At 51.0% G+C, this 17,283-nt stretch overlaps 1 protein-coding gene across 5 annotated transcripts in view; it reads left to right on the plus strand.

Moving 5' to 3' along the window:
- Positions 1-17,098, plus strand: part of DMPK (DM1 protein kinase) — a 25,076-nt gene extending 7,978 nt beyond the window's left edge. For 2 of the 5 annotated variants that reach the window (XM_032227332.1, XM_032227334.1), the window contains exons 2-15: positions 214-305; positions 2,036-2,119; positions 3,147-3,242; positions 4,464-4,612; positions 5,810-5,903; positions 6,238-6,438; positions 7,145-7,408; positions 8,222-8,307; positions 9,760-9,865; positions 11,249-11,391; positions 11,834-11,931; positions 12,752-12,828; positions 13,186-13,266; positions 15,161-17,098. In XM_032227332.1, the coding sequence (XP_032083223.1) occupies positions 214-305; positions 2,036-2,119; positions 3,147-3,242; positions 4,464-4,612; positions 5,810-5,903; positions 6,238-6,438; positions 7,145-7,408; positions 8,222-8,307; positions 9,760-9,865; positions 11,249-11,391; positions 11,834-11,931; positions 12,752-12,828; positions 13,186-13,266; positions 15,161-15,259 (1,670 nt within the window). In that variant the 3' untranslated portion in view covers positions 15,260-17,098. The remainder of the gene's footprint in view (positions 1-213; positions 306-2,035; positions 2,120-3,146; positions 3,243-4,463; positions 4,613-5,809; positions 5,904-6,237; positions 6,439-7,144; positions 7,409-8,221; positions 8,308-9,759; positions 9,866-11,248; positions 11,392-11,833; positions 11,932-12,751; positions 12,829-13,185; positions 13,267-15,160) is intronic. The other 3 variants (XM_032227333.1, XM_032227335.1, XM_032227336.1) reach the window with 3 other exon arrangements.
- The last annotated feature ends 185 nt before the right edge of the window (positions 17,099-17,283 follow it).

Here is a 17,283-nt window from a genome sequence, read left to right on the forward strand (position 1 = left end):
TGTTAACGAGCGAGGAAGGGGGGACAGAACAGTTGCCCAGCTGGCTTTCATGCCCTAAGCCTAAAGCGGGACCAGAATGTAGTGTGACGGTGTCTCACATCTCCTCCTTTAACCTTTAACCTTCAGGGTTCCTGGATATTTCATTTAATTAGCCCAGAGTGGGGATTATATGAGGAACCCCAATAATGTCCTTCTGCTTCTCCTTCTCTCCAGCGGAGCCGGTAACCTCCAGACTAAAACAGCTGCGGCTGCAGCGAGACGATTTCGAGATCCTAAAAGTGATCGGCCGAGGAGCTTTCAGCGAGGTGAGGAAGAAAGCATTTCAGACTTGACCCTCCCGAGTTCTCGTGGCTATAAAGGGAAGGAAGGGAGACGCACATTCAGGCCGGCAAGGTTGATGCCATCCTTCCGAGGCAGACCAAATGCCAGGTGCTCCTTCATTTAATAATCAGGAAAGAAACCACTCAACTCCATTCTTAGAATTAAGTGTACTTTTGCTAATTACAAACGATGAGTAGCAAAGCAAAGCTGAGCCTGAGTAAATCGGCGCGAAAGCAATGGATATCATGTATGATTCAATCCCCTCCCCTTGGCACCCCACTTCATAGTCCAATAATAATTCACCCAACCGTCAGGTGGGAGATGACTTCAAATAGCATCATCAGGGTGGAATGCTGGACAGTTGGCCTTGGTGGGAAACGCCCTTCTTCCACATGCGCAGATAGATGGTCAGGACAGCTTCTAATAACAATCCTCCAGTACATAATGATTCCCCTCCCAAATACCATGCCCTCCCTCCCCGTTTCAATGGCAGCCGAAAAGCAGCAGCAAAACAGAGGCTGACACCAAATTTGGAAGCCAACGATGCATTAGCTAATACAGGGGTCCGACTTCCCACAAACCTCTGAAATAGAAACGATCCTTGGCTCCATTTGTTGAAAAATGTATAGTTTTATTAGCGATCAAGCGTATAGCAGTGTAGCAAAGCTAGAACTGATAATCGCGCGCCCAAATCCCCAAATTCTTCTCCCAGCCCTGTATCGCCCATCAGGTTCAGGCAAGATGTTTTCCTTTTTTTTTCTCTCTCTCTCTTTCTCAATCAAATACTTTTTTATTTTCCATTTTCATAACATACAATCACATGTATACTATTACATAGCCAATATCCTATTTGTATTAAGTAGTAATTACATCAGTTCCTCTTGCCATCAACGCCCAGAAAGATAAAAACCCATTATTGGCTCTTCTGCTCTCCATACACCTCTTTCTTCTACCTCTCTCCTACCTCCTTTCTTCCCTCCATCATCCTTTTCTACTCTACTTCCCCTTCCTTTCTCCTTCTCCTCTCTCTTCATTCCACTCCTCCTTCTCCTCCTCATCTTCCCCCCTTACCCTCTCTCCTATCCCTCTCTTCCTATCTTTCTTCTCTCCTCTGCTTCCCACTCTTCCTCCCATTGGTGTATTTCAGCTTCTGAGCAAACTCCATTCTATGTTGATGGTATTTATGCTTCCATATCCATATACTTAACATATCTTAGTTTTAAAGAAAAAATAAGAGAAAACAGTATACATGTACAATCATAATACATTAAAATCTAACACCCCTCGTCATATCTCTCCCTCCCACCCCCACCCCCAGCCTTCCCTCCCCCGACTTCCCAGAACCCATACACGGTATAAATCTTTAACAAAAACAGTCTAAAATATATTGAAAAAAAGAATAAAAAATTGATAACATCTTTACATTGAACTTAGCTCCTCAGGATGTTTTCCTAACGGGCTGTCCAAGGGTAGTTTGGTACGCGGTTCCCTCTTTCTTCCAGCTGGGCGACCTTGAGGCAGCTTCTCGAGGAGATGCAGCACCTACTTTCGCTTCCCCAAGCATTCCCCCCCCACTCTTTTCATTCCCTCTCCCCACGGTTCACGGCAGTCTGTCTTCAAAGCACAAAGCGAGCAGAGAGTGGCAGCTGGCGACAGAACTTTTATCGTCCGCTTTATCTTGCACGCGCCTCCCTTGACTCTTTTACCTGCGCAGGTGGCGGTGGTGAAGCAGAAGAGGACCTCCCAGGTGTATGCCATGAAAATAATGAACAAATGGGACATGTTGAAACGGGGAGAGGTAAGAGGAGAGGCAGATCATTTCGACGCTCAAGAAACCAATAAAAATCACCTCGATTCGGGTTTTCCATACAGATTTTCTTAAGACATGGTGTTTGGTGTCCCAACTTTGGAGCCGAGTTGGCGCAGTGGTTAGAGTGCAGCACTGCAGGCCACTTCAGCTGACTGCTATCTGCAGTTCGGCGGTTCTAATCTCACCGGCTCAAGGTTGACTCAGCCTTCCATCCTTCCGAGGTGGGTGAAATGAGGACCCAGACTGTGGGGGCGATATGCTGACTCTGTAAACCCCTTCGGGGAAAAGGGCGGCATATAAATGCAATAAATTCAATTCAATTCAAATTCAATTGTAAACCGCTTAGAGAGGGCTGAAAGCCCTATGAAGCAGTATATAATTCTAACTGCTATTGCTATTGCTATTTCCCACAGCGTAGCTTCCCACAACCGCAATTCAGACTGGAACATCCATTGCTAGTCAAGATGTGCAGCCCAATTTTTACGATCTTTTTTTTTGCCACGGTTGTTAAGTGAATCAGGCAGTCGTTAAGTGAACCTGGCTTCCCCTCTTGACTTTGCTGGTAAAGAAGGTCTCAAACGGGGATCACATGACCTCGGGATGTATTATAAATACACCTCAGTGGCCAGGGGTGCCCAAATTTTTGATCGTGTGGCCACGGGGATGCTGCAAATAGTTGTGAAGTGTGAAAATTGGTGATTGTAACTTCAAATGGTCACTAAACGGATGCTTATAAGTTGAGGACTGCCTGTATTTCCCACGTTGATGGCAGGAAGGTTTTGTTTGACAGTAGGTGGCCCAAGACCAACTAGAACAGGGGTCTCCAACCTTGGCAGCTTTAAGACTTGTGGACTTCAACTTCCAGAATTCTGGGAGTTGAAGTCCACAAGTTTTAATGTGGCCAAGGTTGGAGACCCCCGAACTAGAGAACTGTAGATAGAGCCTCATTGTGCCCGTCACTGTACGAAGCAGGAGGTTTGACCCTCTCTTTGAAATCTCAACTCCGCTGCTCCAGGTTTCCTGCTTCAGGGAAGAGAGGGACGTCCTGGTTAACGGAGACAAGCGCTGGATCACGCAGCTGCGTTTTGCCTTCCAGGATGAGAATTACCTGGTGAGTCCCACCTGGCTGATGGGAGCATCGTTTCCTTAGCATTTATGCAGATGTGGCTATCTTCGATTTATTTAGCCCTCCGAGTCGCCTTATAGAGGAGATGGCCAGTATGAACATGTAAAATATTGTAATATACTATGCTGTACTATATATATACTCTACACCAGTGTTTTTCAACCACTGTGCCGCGGCACACTAGTGTGCCGTGACATAGTATAAGGTGTGCCGTGGGAAAATTACTTTATATATAGTCAATATAGGCACAGAGTTAAATTTTTTTAACATTTTCTAATGGTGGTGTGCCTCGTGATTTTTTTCATGAAAAAAGTGTGCCTTTGCAGAAAAAGGTTGAAAAACACTGCTCTACACAGCACATTATATACATAGTATATTGCACATTGTATAGTATATAGTACATAGTATATAGTGCAAAGCATAAGCTATATAGTATAGCATATAGCGGAGTGATGTGGTGGCCTAGAGGCGGAGTTCTCGCTTCCCAATCAGGAGGCCATGAGTTCAATCCTAGGTAGAGGCAAATACTTCTCTCTCTGGGCACAATGAGAATATATCTGCTGAACAAAACTCCGCATTGGCGACAGGAAGGGCATCTGGCCAGTAAACAGTCAGCTGCCCGGACTCCACCCTGCAAGGGATTATGGGGCCATTAAAAGGAGATGATAGCATAGAGTCCGGTATGGAGTACTGTATTTTTCGGAGTATAAGATGCACCATGATTTTGAAGAAGTAATTTTTTTTTAAAAAATTGCACTCTGCAGAACCCCCCCCCCCCAAACCCTCTGCACACCTAGTTTTTTGTGAAAAACCCGCCATGTGGAGAGTTTGAGAGGCCCGCAAAGTGCTTATGGGGGCTGGGGGGGGGCAAAAACGACCCCAGCGGCACTTTGCAGGCCTCCCCAACCTTCTGCAGGTCCATTTTGGAGAAGGGGGCGGGGTTTCGGGAGGCCAAAAATGCTGTATTCAGTGTATAAGACGCACCCAGATTGTCACCCCTCTTTTTGGGAGGAAAAAAGGTGTGCCTTATACTCCGAAAAATACGGTATATAGCATAGAATGGACTATGTAGTGCAACCTACACTACGCTCTATTATGCTGTATTAAGGTTGAGCCCGTGCTGTGATGGAGATGTCAATCAACCCGTCTTAAGAACGCAACCATCCCCCCCCCCCCCTTAGATCTTCTCCTTCTGCCTTTCTCTAGTACCTGGTGATGGACTACTATGTTGGCGGTGACCTCCTGACCCTGCTGAGCAAATTTGGGGACCGCATCCCACTGGAGATGGCCCGGTTCTACTTGGCCGAGATGGTGATGGCCATCGACTCCATCCACAGCATGGGTTACGTGCACAGGTAGGTAGCTCTGGGGGCCCAGGCGGCTCTGCGGAGGCAGAGGCTGCTCCAATGCCGTGTTCGCCATCTTCAGGACACCCTTCTACCCATGCACAGGCAGTCCTCACTTTACAGCAAATCTCTTTAGCGACCGTGCAGAGTTACAGGTGCACGAAAGGGACTTAGGACCACTTTTCACATGACCATTGCAGGAGCCGAGGTGGCGCAGTGGTTAAATGCAGTACTGCAGGCCACTTCAGCTGACTGCAGTTCTGCAGTTCGGCTGTTCAAATCTCACCGGCTCAGGGTTGACTCAGCCTTCCATCCTTCCGAGATGGGTAAAATGAGGACCCGGATTGTTGTTGGGGGCGATATGCTGACTCTGTAAACCGCTTAGAGAGGGCTGAAAGCCCTATGAAGCGGTATATAAGTCTAACTGCTATTGCTATTGCTATCCTGATGGTCAGATGATGAAAATTCAGACTGGCTCATATTTATGACAGTCGTGGGAACACCCTCCCGAAAATACACCAGTTGAGAGCTGAAAAGAGATAACCACAACAACAGAAAAGGAAAGGGAGAGAGGAGGAGAGAGGAAAGGGAGAGAAGGAAAAGAAGGGGAAAGAAGGGGAAGGAGGGAAGGGATGGAAAGAGAAGGAGGGAGGGTAGGAGGGGAAAGAGGAAGAGAGAGGAGTAGGGGAGAGGGAGGGGGAAGAAGGAAAGGGAAAGGAGAGGAGGAAGGGGGAAAAGATAATGAAAATTAGGGTGGAGATAATACAAAATAGGTGTATAGAAAGAAAACCCAGGATGTATATTTTAACTTTTTACATGGAAAAACAAACAGGTAAAAGTGATAAAGTTAAACAATAATTATGTCAATGTGGACCTGTAACTACATATAAGAGAATACAAATAAAAAAACTTTTTATTAAAAAAAAAAACATTTCTGATGGTCGCAGTGTCCCGGCGTCACGCGATCCCCTTTTGTGACCTATTGACAGGAAGCCCGATTCACTTAACAACCATGTGGCTTAACAGCCGCTTAACATCTGTGGCAAGAAAGGTCATAAAGTGGGCCAAAGCTCACGTAACAAATGCCTTGCTTAGCGACATACATTTTGGGCCGTAAGTCGAGAGGATGAGCTGTATGTCCTGAGTCCACTCGTGGTTCTTCCCCCAAATCCTTCTTGGCAACCGTCTCCGCTCTCTCCCCGACAGGGACATCAAACCCGACAACATCCTCCTCGACCGGTGTGGCCACATCCGGCTGGGGGATTTCGGATCCTGTCTCAAGCTGGGAGAAGACGGGACGGTGAGGCTTCCAACCCTAGGAGTGCGGATTTTATGGGGGGAAATAACCATCGTGGCTTAATGGTGGCCAAGGGGGCTGGTTTTGACCCCAAAGACCTTTCCGATTTCCTGTCGAAGCTACACACAAACTAGGATTGCCAACGGAGGGCCGATGCTTCAAGGCGGTCTGGCAGGGACCGCTGGGAAGGACTCCCCCCCACCCCTCTGCGCCCCACTTGTGGGCTTTCCAAAGACCCCCCCACCCACCCACCCTCCAACCTGGGCCATATCGGACACCGGATGGGGCAGTTCGGACTCTGGTTCCGAGGTTCTCACCCCCATTCTCACGGTGGCAGGTCTGTTCCACAGTGGCCGTGGGCACCCCCGATTACCTCTCCCCGGAGATCTTGCGAGCAGTGGAAGATGGGCTTCATCCCTACGGCACGGAATGCGACTGGTGGTCTCTGGGCGTTTTCGCCTACGAGATGTTCTTTGGACACACCCCCTTCTTTGCCGACTCCGTGGCGGAGACCTACGGCAAGATCCTGCACTTCAAGGTTGGTGGCCCGGAGGGCAGCCGGGTGGGTTGGGAGGGGTGGGTTTAACGTGCCCCGTGGCTGGACCCAGGTGTGAAGTTCTTGAGGGTGCCCTGCTCTACTGACGGAGGAGGATTTTGTAGGGTGGCAACTCCTGGGGGCTCCTTGGTGGTCTCTGAGCTGAGTGGTTTTCCTGCAGACCAGGCGTGAAATCCCATTTTTTTACTACCGGTTCTGTGGGCGTGGCTTGGTGGGCGTGGCAGGGGAAGGATACTGCAAAATCCCCATTCCCTCCCAATCAGCTGGGACTCGGGAGGCAGAGAATAGATGGGGGTGGGGCCAGCCAGAGGGAGTATTTGCTGGTTCTCCAAGTTACTCAAAATTTCCTCCAGAACCTGCTGAATTTCACCCCTGCTGCAGGCGTTTCACGACCAAACTAGGTAATATCATCAGTGCTAAAGGAGAATGGGGTTTGTGGAGGAGAAATGAGAGGTCCTTGGTGTTCTCTGAGCTGGGTGGTTTTCTTGCAGACGTTACATGACCCAACTAGGTAACAACATCATTGCTGTGGGATCCTTGGTGCTCTCTGAAGGGGCTGGGTTTCTTCCAGACATCTCGTTACCAAACTAGCTAACGTCATCAGTGCATACACCGTACCCCGTTCTGCTTTCGCTTACTCGTGGCTCCCTCCTTTCTTCCAACCTTCATTTCTTCCCCCCCCCCCCAGGAGCATTTCCGCTTCCCCCTCTTGACCCCCGAGATCCCCCCGGAAGCCCAGGCCTTAATCGAAGGGCTGATCTGCTCCCGGGAGACCCGCCTGGGACGCAACGGAGTCCAGGACTTCAAGGAGCACCCGTTCTTCGTCGGCATCGACTGGCAGAGCCTGAGGGACTGCAGCCCGTCCTTCGTGCCCGAGTTCGCCAACGCCACGGACACCTGCAACTTCGACGTGGTGGACGACTGTCTCACCGACATGGTGAGAGGGGGAGGGGTACGTGACCTCTTATTTTTCTCTGCCCTTTTCCCCTCCGCTGCACCCGGGGCTGTCCCGTTCCTTTCACAGGTAGTCCTCGACTTACAACCCGTTCATTTAGCGACCATTCAAAGCTACCCCGGCACTGAAAAAATGTGACTTAGGACCGCCGTTGCCGCATCCCCTTGGTCACGTGATCAAGATTCAGGCAGCGGACCAACTGACTCGTATTTATGACGGTTGCGGGGGTCATGAGATTCCCCCTGTCGTGACCTTCTGGCAATCAGAGTCAGAGGGGGAAAGCCCGGTTCACTTAACAACCGTCTTACTTGCTTAACAACCTCAGGGGTTCGCTCCACAGCGGGCGAGAAAGGCTGTCAAACGGGGCAAAGCTCACTTAACGACTGCCTCGGTGAGCAGCGGAAATTTGGGGCTGAATTGTGGTTGTGAGTGGAGGGCTACCTGGGAGAGAGGTGGAAGGGGCCTCGGAGGTCTTCTAATCCAACCCCCTGCTCAAGCAGGAGACCCTAGACCAGGGGTGGGTCCAACCTTTGAACTTTAAGACTTGCGGACTCTGACTCCCTGGCTGGGGAATTCTGGGTGTTGAAGTCCACAAGTCTTAAAGTTCCCAAGTTGGACACTTTTCTGTTACACCATTTCAGAAAAAAATGGTGTAAGATTTTTCAAACATCTCTGGTTAAAAATAATAATAATTTAATGTAAGAAAAAAGAAAGCTAAGCCGCCCTTCAGTTCTGATTCTCCCTGCTGAAGGCTCAGCTGGGTCTGCTCTGACTGGGAACCTCCCTCCCTCCCTCCCTCTCTTTTTCCAGGAGACCCTGTGGGACGTCATCGAGACCTCACCCCTGGGAGTCCAGCTGCCCTTTGTGGGGTACTCCTACACTTACACGGCTGTGAAGTAAGAAGCATTTCTGGCACCCTTTTTGTACTTTGCAAAAGCTTGTATAAAAGTTTGCACTCATTACAGAATGGAAGGACGACTCCCTTAATGGGAGCGAAAGAATAATAAACAATAACTTAAAAAGTTTTTTGGGGGGGAAAAAAAGTTTGCACTCAGAGGCTAAGCTGGAGCCTGGCCGTTTCTTTCCGGTGTCGATTCCCACGAAAATCCTGGATCCCACGATTGTTCTCAGCAGGTTCTTCAGATGCAGAAGTAACCCTGGCATTCTTGTTTTCCAATCTCAGCGTCTTTCAAGATGGGTGGACTTCAATTCCCAGAATTCCTCAGCTTTATAGCCTTGAGGGAGGGGGTGTGGCAAGTCCTCACCTCCACCTGCTTTCCAGGGAAACACAGAAGGGCAGGAAGCTCTGGTTTTTGGTCCCAAGAGCTGGGCCAGGAGTTCAAACAGGCCCAATATGGCTGGTGGGCTGGTTCTGCCACACGGATATTTTAACCCTGGATTTTGATTTCTGTTCTTCCTAGAGGTTTTATGGCAATCGTTTTCTTAGTTGTCATTAGCCACCTGGAGTTAGGTAGCATGACCTCTGGGTGCCATCTACCAGCCAATGCCACCTGGCTATTACCCGGGGGAGGGCCTTCTCTGTGGCAGCTCCGGCCCTCTGGAATGAACTCCCCGCAGGGATTCAGACCCTCACCTCTCTCCAGGCCTTCCGAAAAGCCGTCAAAACCTGGCTGTGCCGGCAGGCCTGGGGGTGAAGAGTTCCTTTCCCCTCTCGACATGCATGGTTGTGCGACTGTTGACTACTTTTATTATTTGTATTTTGTCTTTTTATGTTCCCCTTTTTCCCCCCCTTGAATTGTTCGCCGCCCTGAGTCCTCCCGGAGAAGGGCGGCATACAAATAATACAATACAATACAATACAATACAATACAAGCAGCCCCCGATCTCTTCTCCATAAATAAATAAAAATAAACCCAGCTGTGGAGGGTCAGAAAGAACCAGCTGGACCTAAAGGGAGTCCTTTACTGACGACCACAATTGAGCCTAACATTTCCGTTGCTAAGCGAGACGGATGTTAAGTAACTTCTGGCCCCGTTTACAGCCGGTCTTGGCCCAGTTGAACCACCGCAGCTGTTAAGTTAATCACACGGTCGTTAAGCGAATCCTCCATTAACTTTGCTGGCCAGAAGGTCGCAAAGGGGGGGATCACGTGACCCGGGGAACACTGCAACCGTCATAAATACATGCCAGTTGCCAAGCGTCCGGATTTTGGTCACGTGTCGATGGACAGATTCTGCAACCGTTGTAAGTTGAAGAACGGTTGTAAGTCCCTTTTTTTCAGTGCCGTTATAACTCTGGGCGGCCACTGCAGGAGGTGGTTGTAAGTCAAGGACTAACTGAACAGATGCCGTGGGTTGAGCGGCTGTGAGAATCTGCCTCTCTCTCAGACAGGAAGATCCCAAGGAGAGGGACCCCAGCCCCAGCGCCATGGATGTGGAGCCTGCTGGGAAGAGGCTGCTGGGAGAAGCCCAGGGAAGCCCTCCAGAGGAGCCGGTAGGTCGACCAAAGGGAATCCTCCATCACCTCTCACTGCAGGAGGCAGCATGGAGGCCATCGCTTAATTGTTATTTGGGAGAGAGAGAGCGGGGAGGGCAAATAAGTAAGTGAAATAAATTTAAGACTTTCAAAAAAGAAAATTTAAGACGCACTTCACAGACCTGTGAGCAAAAATGAAATAAGAGAAGCGGGGAGAAAAGGAGAAGAGAGATAAAAGGGGAGAAAAGGAGGAAAGACAAATGAGAAAAGGAGGAGAAAGAAGAGGTGAGAGAGGAGAGGAGAGAAGATAAAAGGAGGAAAGAAGAGAAGGGGAGGAAAGGAGAAAAGACAAGAGAGAAAAGGAGGAGAAAGAGGAGAGAGGAGAGAAAAGGGGAGAAAAGGAGGAGAAAAGAAAAGAACAGAAAAGGAGAAAAGAGGAGAGGAAAGGAGAAAAGGAGAGGAGACATAAAAGGGGAGAAAAGACAAAGGAAAAAAGGAGAAAGAAGAAGGGAGAGAGGAGAGAAGAGAGACAAGGGGAGAAAAGGAGAAGAGGGAAAAGGAGGAAAGAAGAGAAAAGGGGAGAAAAGAAAAAAACAACAGAAAAGGAGGAGAAAGTAGACGAGAGAAAAGAGGAGAGAGAAAAGGGGAGAAAAGGAGGAAAGACAAATGAGAAAAGGAGGAGAAAGAAGAGGTGAGAGAGGAGAGAAGATAAAAGGAGGAAAGAAAAGAAGGGGAAGAAAGGAGAAAAGACAAGAGAGAAAAGGAGGAGAAAGAGGAGGAGAGAAGAGAGAAGAGAGAAAAGGGGAGAAAAGGAGGAGAAAAGAAAAGAACAGAAAAGGAGAAAAGAGGAGAGGAAAGGAGAAAAGGAGAAGAGAGGAGACATAAAAGGGGAGAAAAGACAAAGGAAAAAAGGAGAAAGAAGAAGGGAGAGAGGAGAGAAGAGAGACAAGGGGAGAAAAGGAGAAGAGAAGAGAGGAAAGGAGGAAAGAGAAGAGAAAAGGGGAGAAAAGAAGAAAAGAACAGGAAAGGAGAAAAGGAGAAGAGAGGAGACATAAAAGGGGAGAAAAGGAGGAAAGACACAGGAAAAAAGGAGAAAGAAGAAGAGAGAGGAGAGAAGAGAGACAAGGGGAGAAAAGGAGAAGAGGGAAAAGGAGGAAAGAAAAGGGGAGAAAAGAAGAAAAAAACATCAGAGAAGGAGGAGAAAGTAGAGGAGAGAGAAAAGGGGAGAAAAGGAGAAAGGAGAGGAAAGGAGGAGGGAAGAGAAAAGGGGAGAAGAGAAAAGGAGGAGAGAGAAAACACTTGCCTAACATTTAAATGCAGGGCTGGGGTTTTATTCCCGCGGTCGGGAGCCGCAGGGGAAGCCACAGAGATGCTCACAGCCTTCTTCGTCTTTCCCGCCAGGCCTGTGAACTCCCCGATGGGCAGAAGCTGGACCAGTCCATGTTTCTCGAACTGCAGGCAGCCTTCGAGGAGGAACTGAAGAGCCGGGAGATGTTGTGCCAAGAGCTCGGCGTGGTCAAGGTGGCCAACCAGACTTTGGCCAGGTGAGTTGAAGAGGCCGGGGGGGGGGGGGGGGGGGCTCTGCGGTCCAAGTTTCCCCTTGACTTTTTCCCTCCTCCCCTCTGGACAATCCCTTGGGGGAGAAAGCGTCAGGGAGGGGGATCCAGGAGAGACTTCATCCTGGTCCTTCTGGATCAGAGGTCCTCAAACTTGGCAAACTTGAAGACCTGTGTGGACTTCAACTCCCAGAATTCTCCAGCCAGCCAAGGTTGAGGTCCTCTGCTCTGGATCTTCACCAGGTGAACAAGGAGGCTTAGGAGTCGACAAAACGCAGGTCCTTTGCTCCAGGGGGTCTCCAACCTCGGCCATTGGAAGAGTTGTGGGCTTCAACAGCCACATAATTCCCCAGCCAGCGTGACTGGCTCCCCAGAAGACCCCCAACTTTCTGCTGACCGCCTCCTTCTTTCCTCCCCCCTCCCCACCCAGCCAGCTGAAAGACGCCGAGAGCCGAAATGTGGAACTGGAAACTCAGATCAAACGCTTGAAGGAGCAGATCGAAGGCATGAAAGCAGCATCCGAGGAGGGCAAGTCCGGTTTTCCCTTCCCTGTAGACCCTCCCCACCTTCCCTGCCCTGAGCAGCTCTGGCCTCACCGACTCCCCCGGGGTGACTCGGGGCGCTCCCAAACGTACAGGGAGGCCTCGACTGATGGGTTTAGTGACCGTTCGGAGTTACAACAGCACTGGAGAGGCTTACGACTGGTTTTCTCACTTATGGCCAAATTAAAATGCTTGGCGACTGGCACGTATATATGACCGTTGCACTTTCCCGGGGTCCTGTGGTCATCATTTCTGAGCGACGTGGTGGCCTGGGGGTGAAGCTAATTGCCTCCCGTTCGGAAGTTTTGAGAGTTCAAGCCTAGGTAGCAGCAGATACTTCTCTTCCCAGATGCAAAGAAAAAAAAAATCTGCTGTGAACTCCACGTAGGTGTCAGGAAGGGCAGCCAGCCGGTAAACGCTCAGCTCCATCCAGTCACCCTGATTACCCCGAATTAGTTACAGGATGAGAGTTGTTAAAGGGAGTATATGATCACCGTTTCTAACTTTCCCAGCCAAGCGAACTCAATGGGGGGGAAGCCAGATTCGCTTAACGACCGCATGACTCACTTAACGATTGCAGTGATTTGCTTAACAACGGTGGCAAAGAGGTCATAACGTGGGAGGGAATTCACTCGACAGCGCAAAGGGGATCCCTAGCATAGAATGCACGACGCTTGGGGGCTCGGAGTGCAGCAGGGATTCTCGCCCGATGCAGCTGCCCGCATGCCCAGCACATTTGAGCATGGATGCGTGTCCCGCCCCACTGCCGATAGGCCCTTGGCCCCACCTTTTTCTTTCCCTTCCAGCTGCTTTCGGCTGGAGCCCATCCTGGCCCCCCAACCTCAGGCAGCCTTTCTTGCACTGTGTGGAACGGCCAGCCCACGTAAGACTCTCCAGGGAGGGGGGGGAAAAGGGGATATAGGGGGAGGGGGCTTTGTCCGGCCAAACAAGCTTTGCTGGGATAAGATGGGGGGGTGGGGGGGAATGCACTTCTTTCCTGGACTGTGATCTTCTTCCCCCCATTTGAACCTTTTAAAGAGCCGTCGGCTCTCTTAAGAACAGGAGAAAGTGGCACGGAGGAGGGGTTTTCTTTTCAAGAGGACTAGGAACTTGGTTTCACGAACGGTCCTTTAGGTGCTATGCAAGGAACAGAGGCCGCCACGCGGGTCTCCCCTCCCCTTCCCCGCCCGTCGGCGGACGCTGCGCCCTGCTGACGTTGATCTCTGCTTTCTCTTTTCAGCAAAGTGGCCCCGCGGCATCCCGGCTCTGTGAATACCCGCTTGTGGTACCTCTGTACCGGCACTTGCTGCTCTTTTCGAGGGTACGTTGGCTGCTCTCTCGGGGGGGGGGGCGCACGCCGCTTCCTTTTTCTCGCTCCGAGCACTCCCCGCGCCCCGGTGCATGCCTCACAACTAGCTCTGTGGGTCAGTGTGCGTTTTCTACACACCCTTTCCTTCTTTCACGGGTACCATCGGAATCGGGAAGCCCATCGGCCTCTGCCCTGAGACCTAGGACTCTCCCGGCGTGTCCTTGCGGGTCAGGCCGCACGCGAAGGGACCTGAACCCAGGGCTTCCCAAACATGGCAAACCCTCTGAAGTGAACTCACAACGTTCCTTTGTTAGGAGGGCCGGCAAAAAGTTTCTCCCTCAATGCCGGTTAAGAAGTTTGTCCAGCGGAAGAGACGAATATTGTCTGCCACATCTGTTCATCTCCACCCCCCTCCCTGCCTTTCGTCCCCCAGAGTTAGGGGGCTTTGCTAGCAGCGCTGGCTCTTCCTTCCCAAGGACCGGCCCATAGATTTCCACTGCTCTCCTCTCCTCTGCCTTCTGTCAGGCACTGGGCCCAGCTGCTCCTCCTCTTCCTCATCAGCCACCTCCAGACCTGGGGGTTGTTGACTCTCCACCTGAGGGCTGACGGATGGCCCAGGCCCCACCTGTCTCTCTCTGCCCCTCGGAGCTCTCAGGTTGCCTTGATGCTGACCCTCCTCCTCCTCCTCTTCCTCCGATTTGGCTGCTGGCCAACAGGACACAACATTGTTCTGCCTGGCTGCCTTCTCCCTTGGGAGAATCCCTGCCGCTTTGTTCCAGCTTTAAGAACCTGGAGTCAAAAATCGAGGACTTAGCAATAGCAGTTAATAGCAGTTAGACTTATATACCGCTTCATAGGGCTTTCAGCCCTCTCTAAGCGGTTTACAGAGTCAGCATATCGCCCCCAACAACAATCCGGGTCCTCATTTCACCCACCTCGGAAGGATGGAAGGCTGAGTCAACCCTGAGCCGGTGAGATTTGAACAGCCGAACTGCAGATAACAGTCAGCTGAAGTGGCCTGCAGTGCTGCACTCTAACCACTCGCGCCACCTCGGCTCCCAAGGACTTGCCAGATAGACCAACTCAAAGGGTGCTTGACTCCCACTGGTTTCCTGGTCTCAGGATAACCAAGTTGGAAGGGGCCTCGGAGGTCTTCTAGCCCAACCCCCTTCTCAACCAGGAGACCCTATGCTGTTTCCAGACAAGTGATAGTCCAGGCTCTTCTGAAACACCTCCAGCCTTCCTAGATGGAGGTGAAAAAGCCCACCATCCTCTCCCTCCCCCGGCACTGATATTCCACGCCCCCCCCCCCGGATTCCGAACCTTGTAACCTCTGACCCCGGAAGGGATGCATTTAAGCAAGCTAATTTCGAAGCCGTTCGTTTGTGACCATCTCTGTGTCTTTCAGAATTATTTTCTACCCATAAATGGTTCTTTTCCACCAAAATTTCTCTCCCCCTGTAGCCTCTTCTCTGTGTTCCTCCCCTCCTCCCTCACTTCCCCCCCCCCAAGCTAAAAACTCTCTCGACATTTGCAAGTTTTTCTTTTTCAGAACGTGGCCGGAGTGGATTATGGGAGGTGGCCCTTCTAGGGATTTTGGTCAGTTTGAGCCTTTTTTTTTAAAGCCCAAACTGGGGCAGAGACCATCTCCTACCTGGGTCGTTCCCATGCAAACACGGCTGTGTCCTCCCTGTTTTAATGCCGACGAAGTGTGTTCCGGCCACCAGAGACTGGGGATTTAAGACAGAGGACTCAGCTCTTCCAAGCAGACACACCCCATGGATCGCTCCTGCCATTCTCTGCCCAGGAGGGGTGGGGTCTCCGCAATCCAATTTCTTTCAGCCCCCCCACCCGAGAGAGCTCTTTGGGGGCCTGGCATCTTGACCGGTCTGTGTTCCTTTTCCAGGTACGTAGGCCCTGCATCGTCCACGTGGGATACCTGCTCTTGTGCACTGCTGGGCACGGATCGGAGGCCTCCAACTGGGGCCGAGCGGAAACCGTTTGAACCCTGGCCGGGGCAAGGAAGAGCCGGGCACAGCGTCTGATTGCAGCTGCCCTGGCAAACCCCTTTGGTGGAGGACTGGCTTGGGCTAAGATGGTGAGGCCACGTCCCGGAGATCCAGCCGCTCCTCTGGTTCACTCCCGGGGGCTCCCTTTGCTTCGAGACCACCGACCCACCGGAGAAAGGGAGGGGAAGCAGCAGGAGCTGAAGACGCAACCCAGGGCTTTTCTAAGCATCTTTGCACTCTGTACAGACCCTCCTATAGAATCCACACACCCCCTCCCCAAATCCTGGATGGCACTTTGCGCTGGAAACGCACACCGTTCCCGAGAGAGTCGGGACGAAGCCGCCCTGCCGGGAACCGCTTTGCCCAGGACGCTGTGAAGAACATTGAGATTCTTCCTGTGACTTTTGCCGTTCAGGGTCCCAGTGCTTGTTTTCTGCACCCGATGCCCCTTTGGGAGACGGGGGCCGGAAGGGCCCGGGGGGGCAGGAGAAAAAGACCTCCCCATCCCGCCTTCCTCGGTGACCTGTGAGAAGCCACAACTTTTCAGTGAGAAGAAGGTGGCCGTGTCTGTCCTGGTGGGCTGGTAGAGAACCGCTGTAAGAATTAGCCCAACGGTGCCCTCGGCCAGCTGCAATCGGGGCCTCCCAGATGTGCTTCGAAGGCCAAACACCCCCCGCAAGGCCTTCTGGTGCCCATGGACTCCCTACTTTTTAAACTGCCACTGTTTGCATTTTGCTATTCTCCACGTTTGAAAGCCGCTGGCAACCTCAGCTCTGTAGCGCTCCACGGTTCAACCCACCCACCCTTAGTAAGTTATTCCGAATGGTGAGGGGACGGCGGCGGCGTGGCAGCCCTTCCTGCCTCAAAGCAGGAGACCCAAGTCTCTAGTCCCTATGTTTGGAAGTGTGGATGCATGTTTATATAAATCAAAACCGAGCTTATTTTTTTGGGGGGTGGTGGTGGTGGTGGTGGAAAAGCATACTGCTAGTTTTAGGGTTTTTCACTTCAGCCCCTCTTGGGAGGGGGGGGGTGTCTGTCTCGCCTTCCACGCCCCAAATATTTATTATTCCTCCTTTGTGCAAGGCGGTGCATTGGCTGCGCGCATGAAGACGCATTTTGCCACTCTGGCGTCCAGGAGGCGAGGGAAGCTTTCTTGGTTTCCCAGTTGGAATAAAGTCGGATTATTTCCTGGTCTTTGTGGGATGTTTGTGATGGAAGGAAATCTTTAGGTCACAGGGCCCACCCCAAACTTGGGAACTTGGAGGCTTGTGGACTTCAACTCCCAGAATTCTGGGAGTTGAAGTCCACAAGCCTCCCAAGTTCCCAAGTTTGAAGGCCTCTGCTTTAGGATTTTGCAGCCGGAATCAAAGGCAAAATGAAGATGTACACACACAGACACAGACACACACCAGGAATCGAAGCTGTGTCTCCACAATCCCCTCCCATCAGGCCTGTCGCCCTCCCCAGGGAGTCCTCGACTTGCAACAGTCCGTTTAGGGACCGTTCAAATTTACAGCGGCCATTGAAGTTGCTCAGTACCCGTTTTCACTCTTTTACGACCGTTGCCGCCTCCCTGTGGTCACACGATCAAAATTCACAACACGGTCGCATTCATGACGGTTCCCAGGGTCCCCTTTTGCGACCTTCTGACAAAGCAGTCAACGGAGGGGGGGGGAGCCAGATTCACTTAACGACCGGGGCAAGAAAAAGTCATAAAATGGGCCAAAAATCCACTTTTAACAACTTGCTCAGCCAGAGAATTTCGGGGCTCAGTTGTAAGTCGAGGATGGCTTCTCTATTATTATTATTATTTGCAACAACAGAATTGTATCACAGCGGCCAGTTGTTTAGCCGGATTTGGCATTGGTTACTAGTCGGGCCCCACCCAGGGGCCTAGGACGTCGTAACGTATTTTCGTAATATGTGTGCAGATCCAAGCAGTGCGGCTTTTTGCATTTGACTGATGGTGATTTTGTCAATTTTTAACTGTTTCAAATGTAATTCCGGTGCTTTTGGAATA

Source organism: Thamnophis elegans, chromosome 12 (genome assembly GCF_009769535.1).
Source record: "Thamnophis elegans isolate rThaEle1 chromosome 12, rThaEle1.pri, whole genome shotgun sequence".
In the NCBI taxonomy this organism is placed as follows: domain Eukaryota; kingdom Metazoa; phylum Chordata; class Lepidosauria; order Squamata; family Colubridae; genus Thamnophis; species Thamnophis elegans.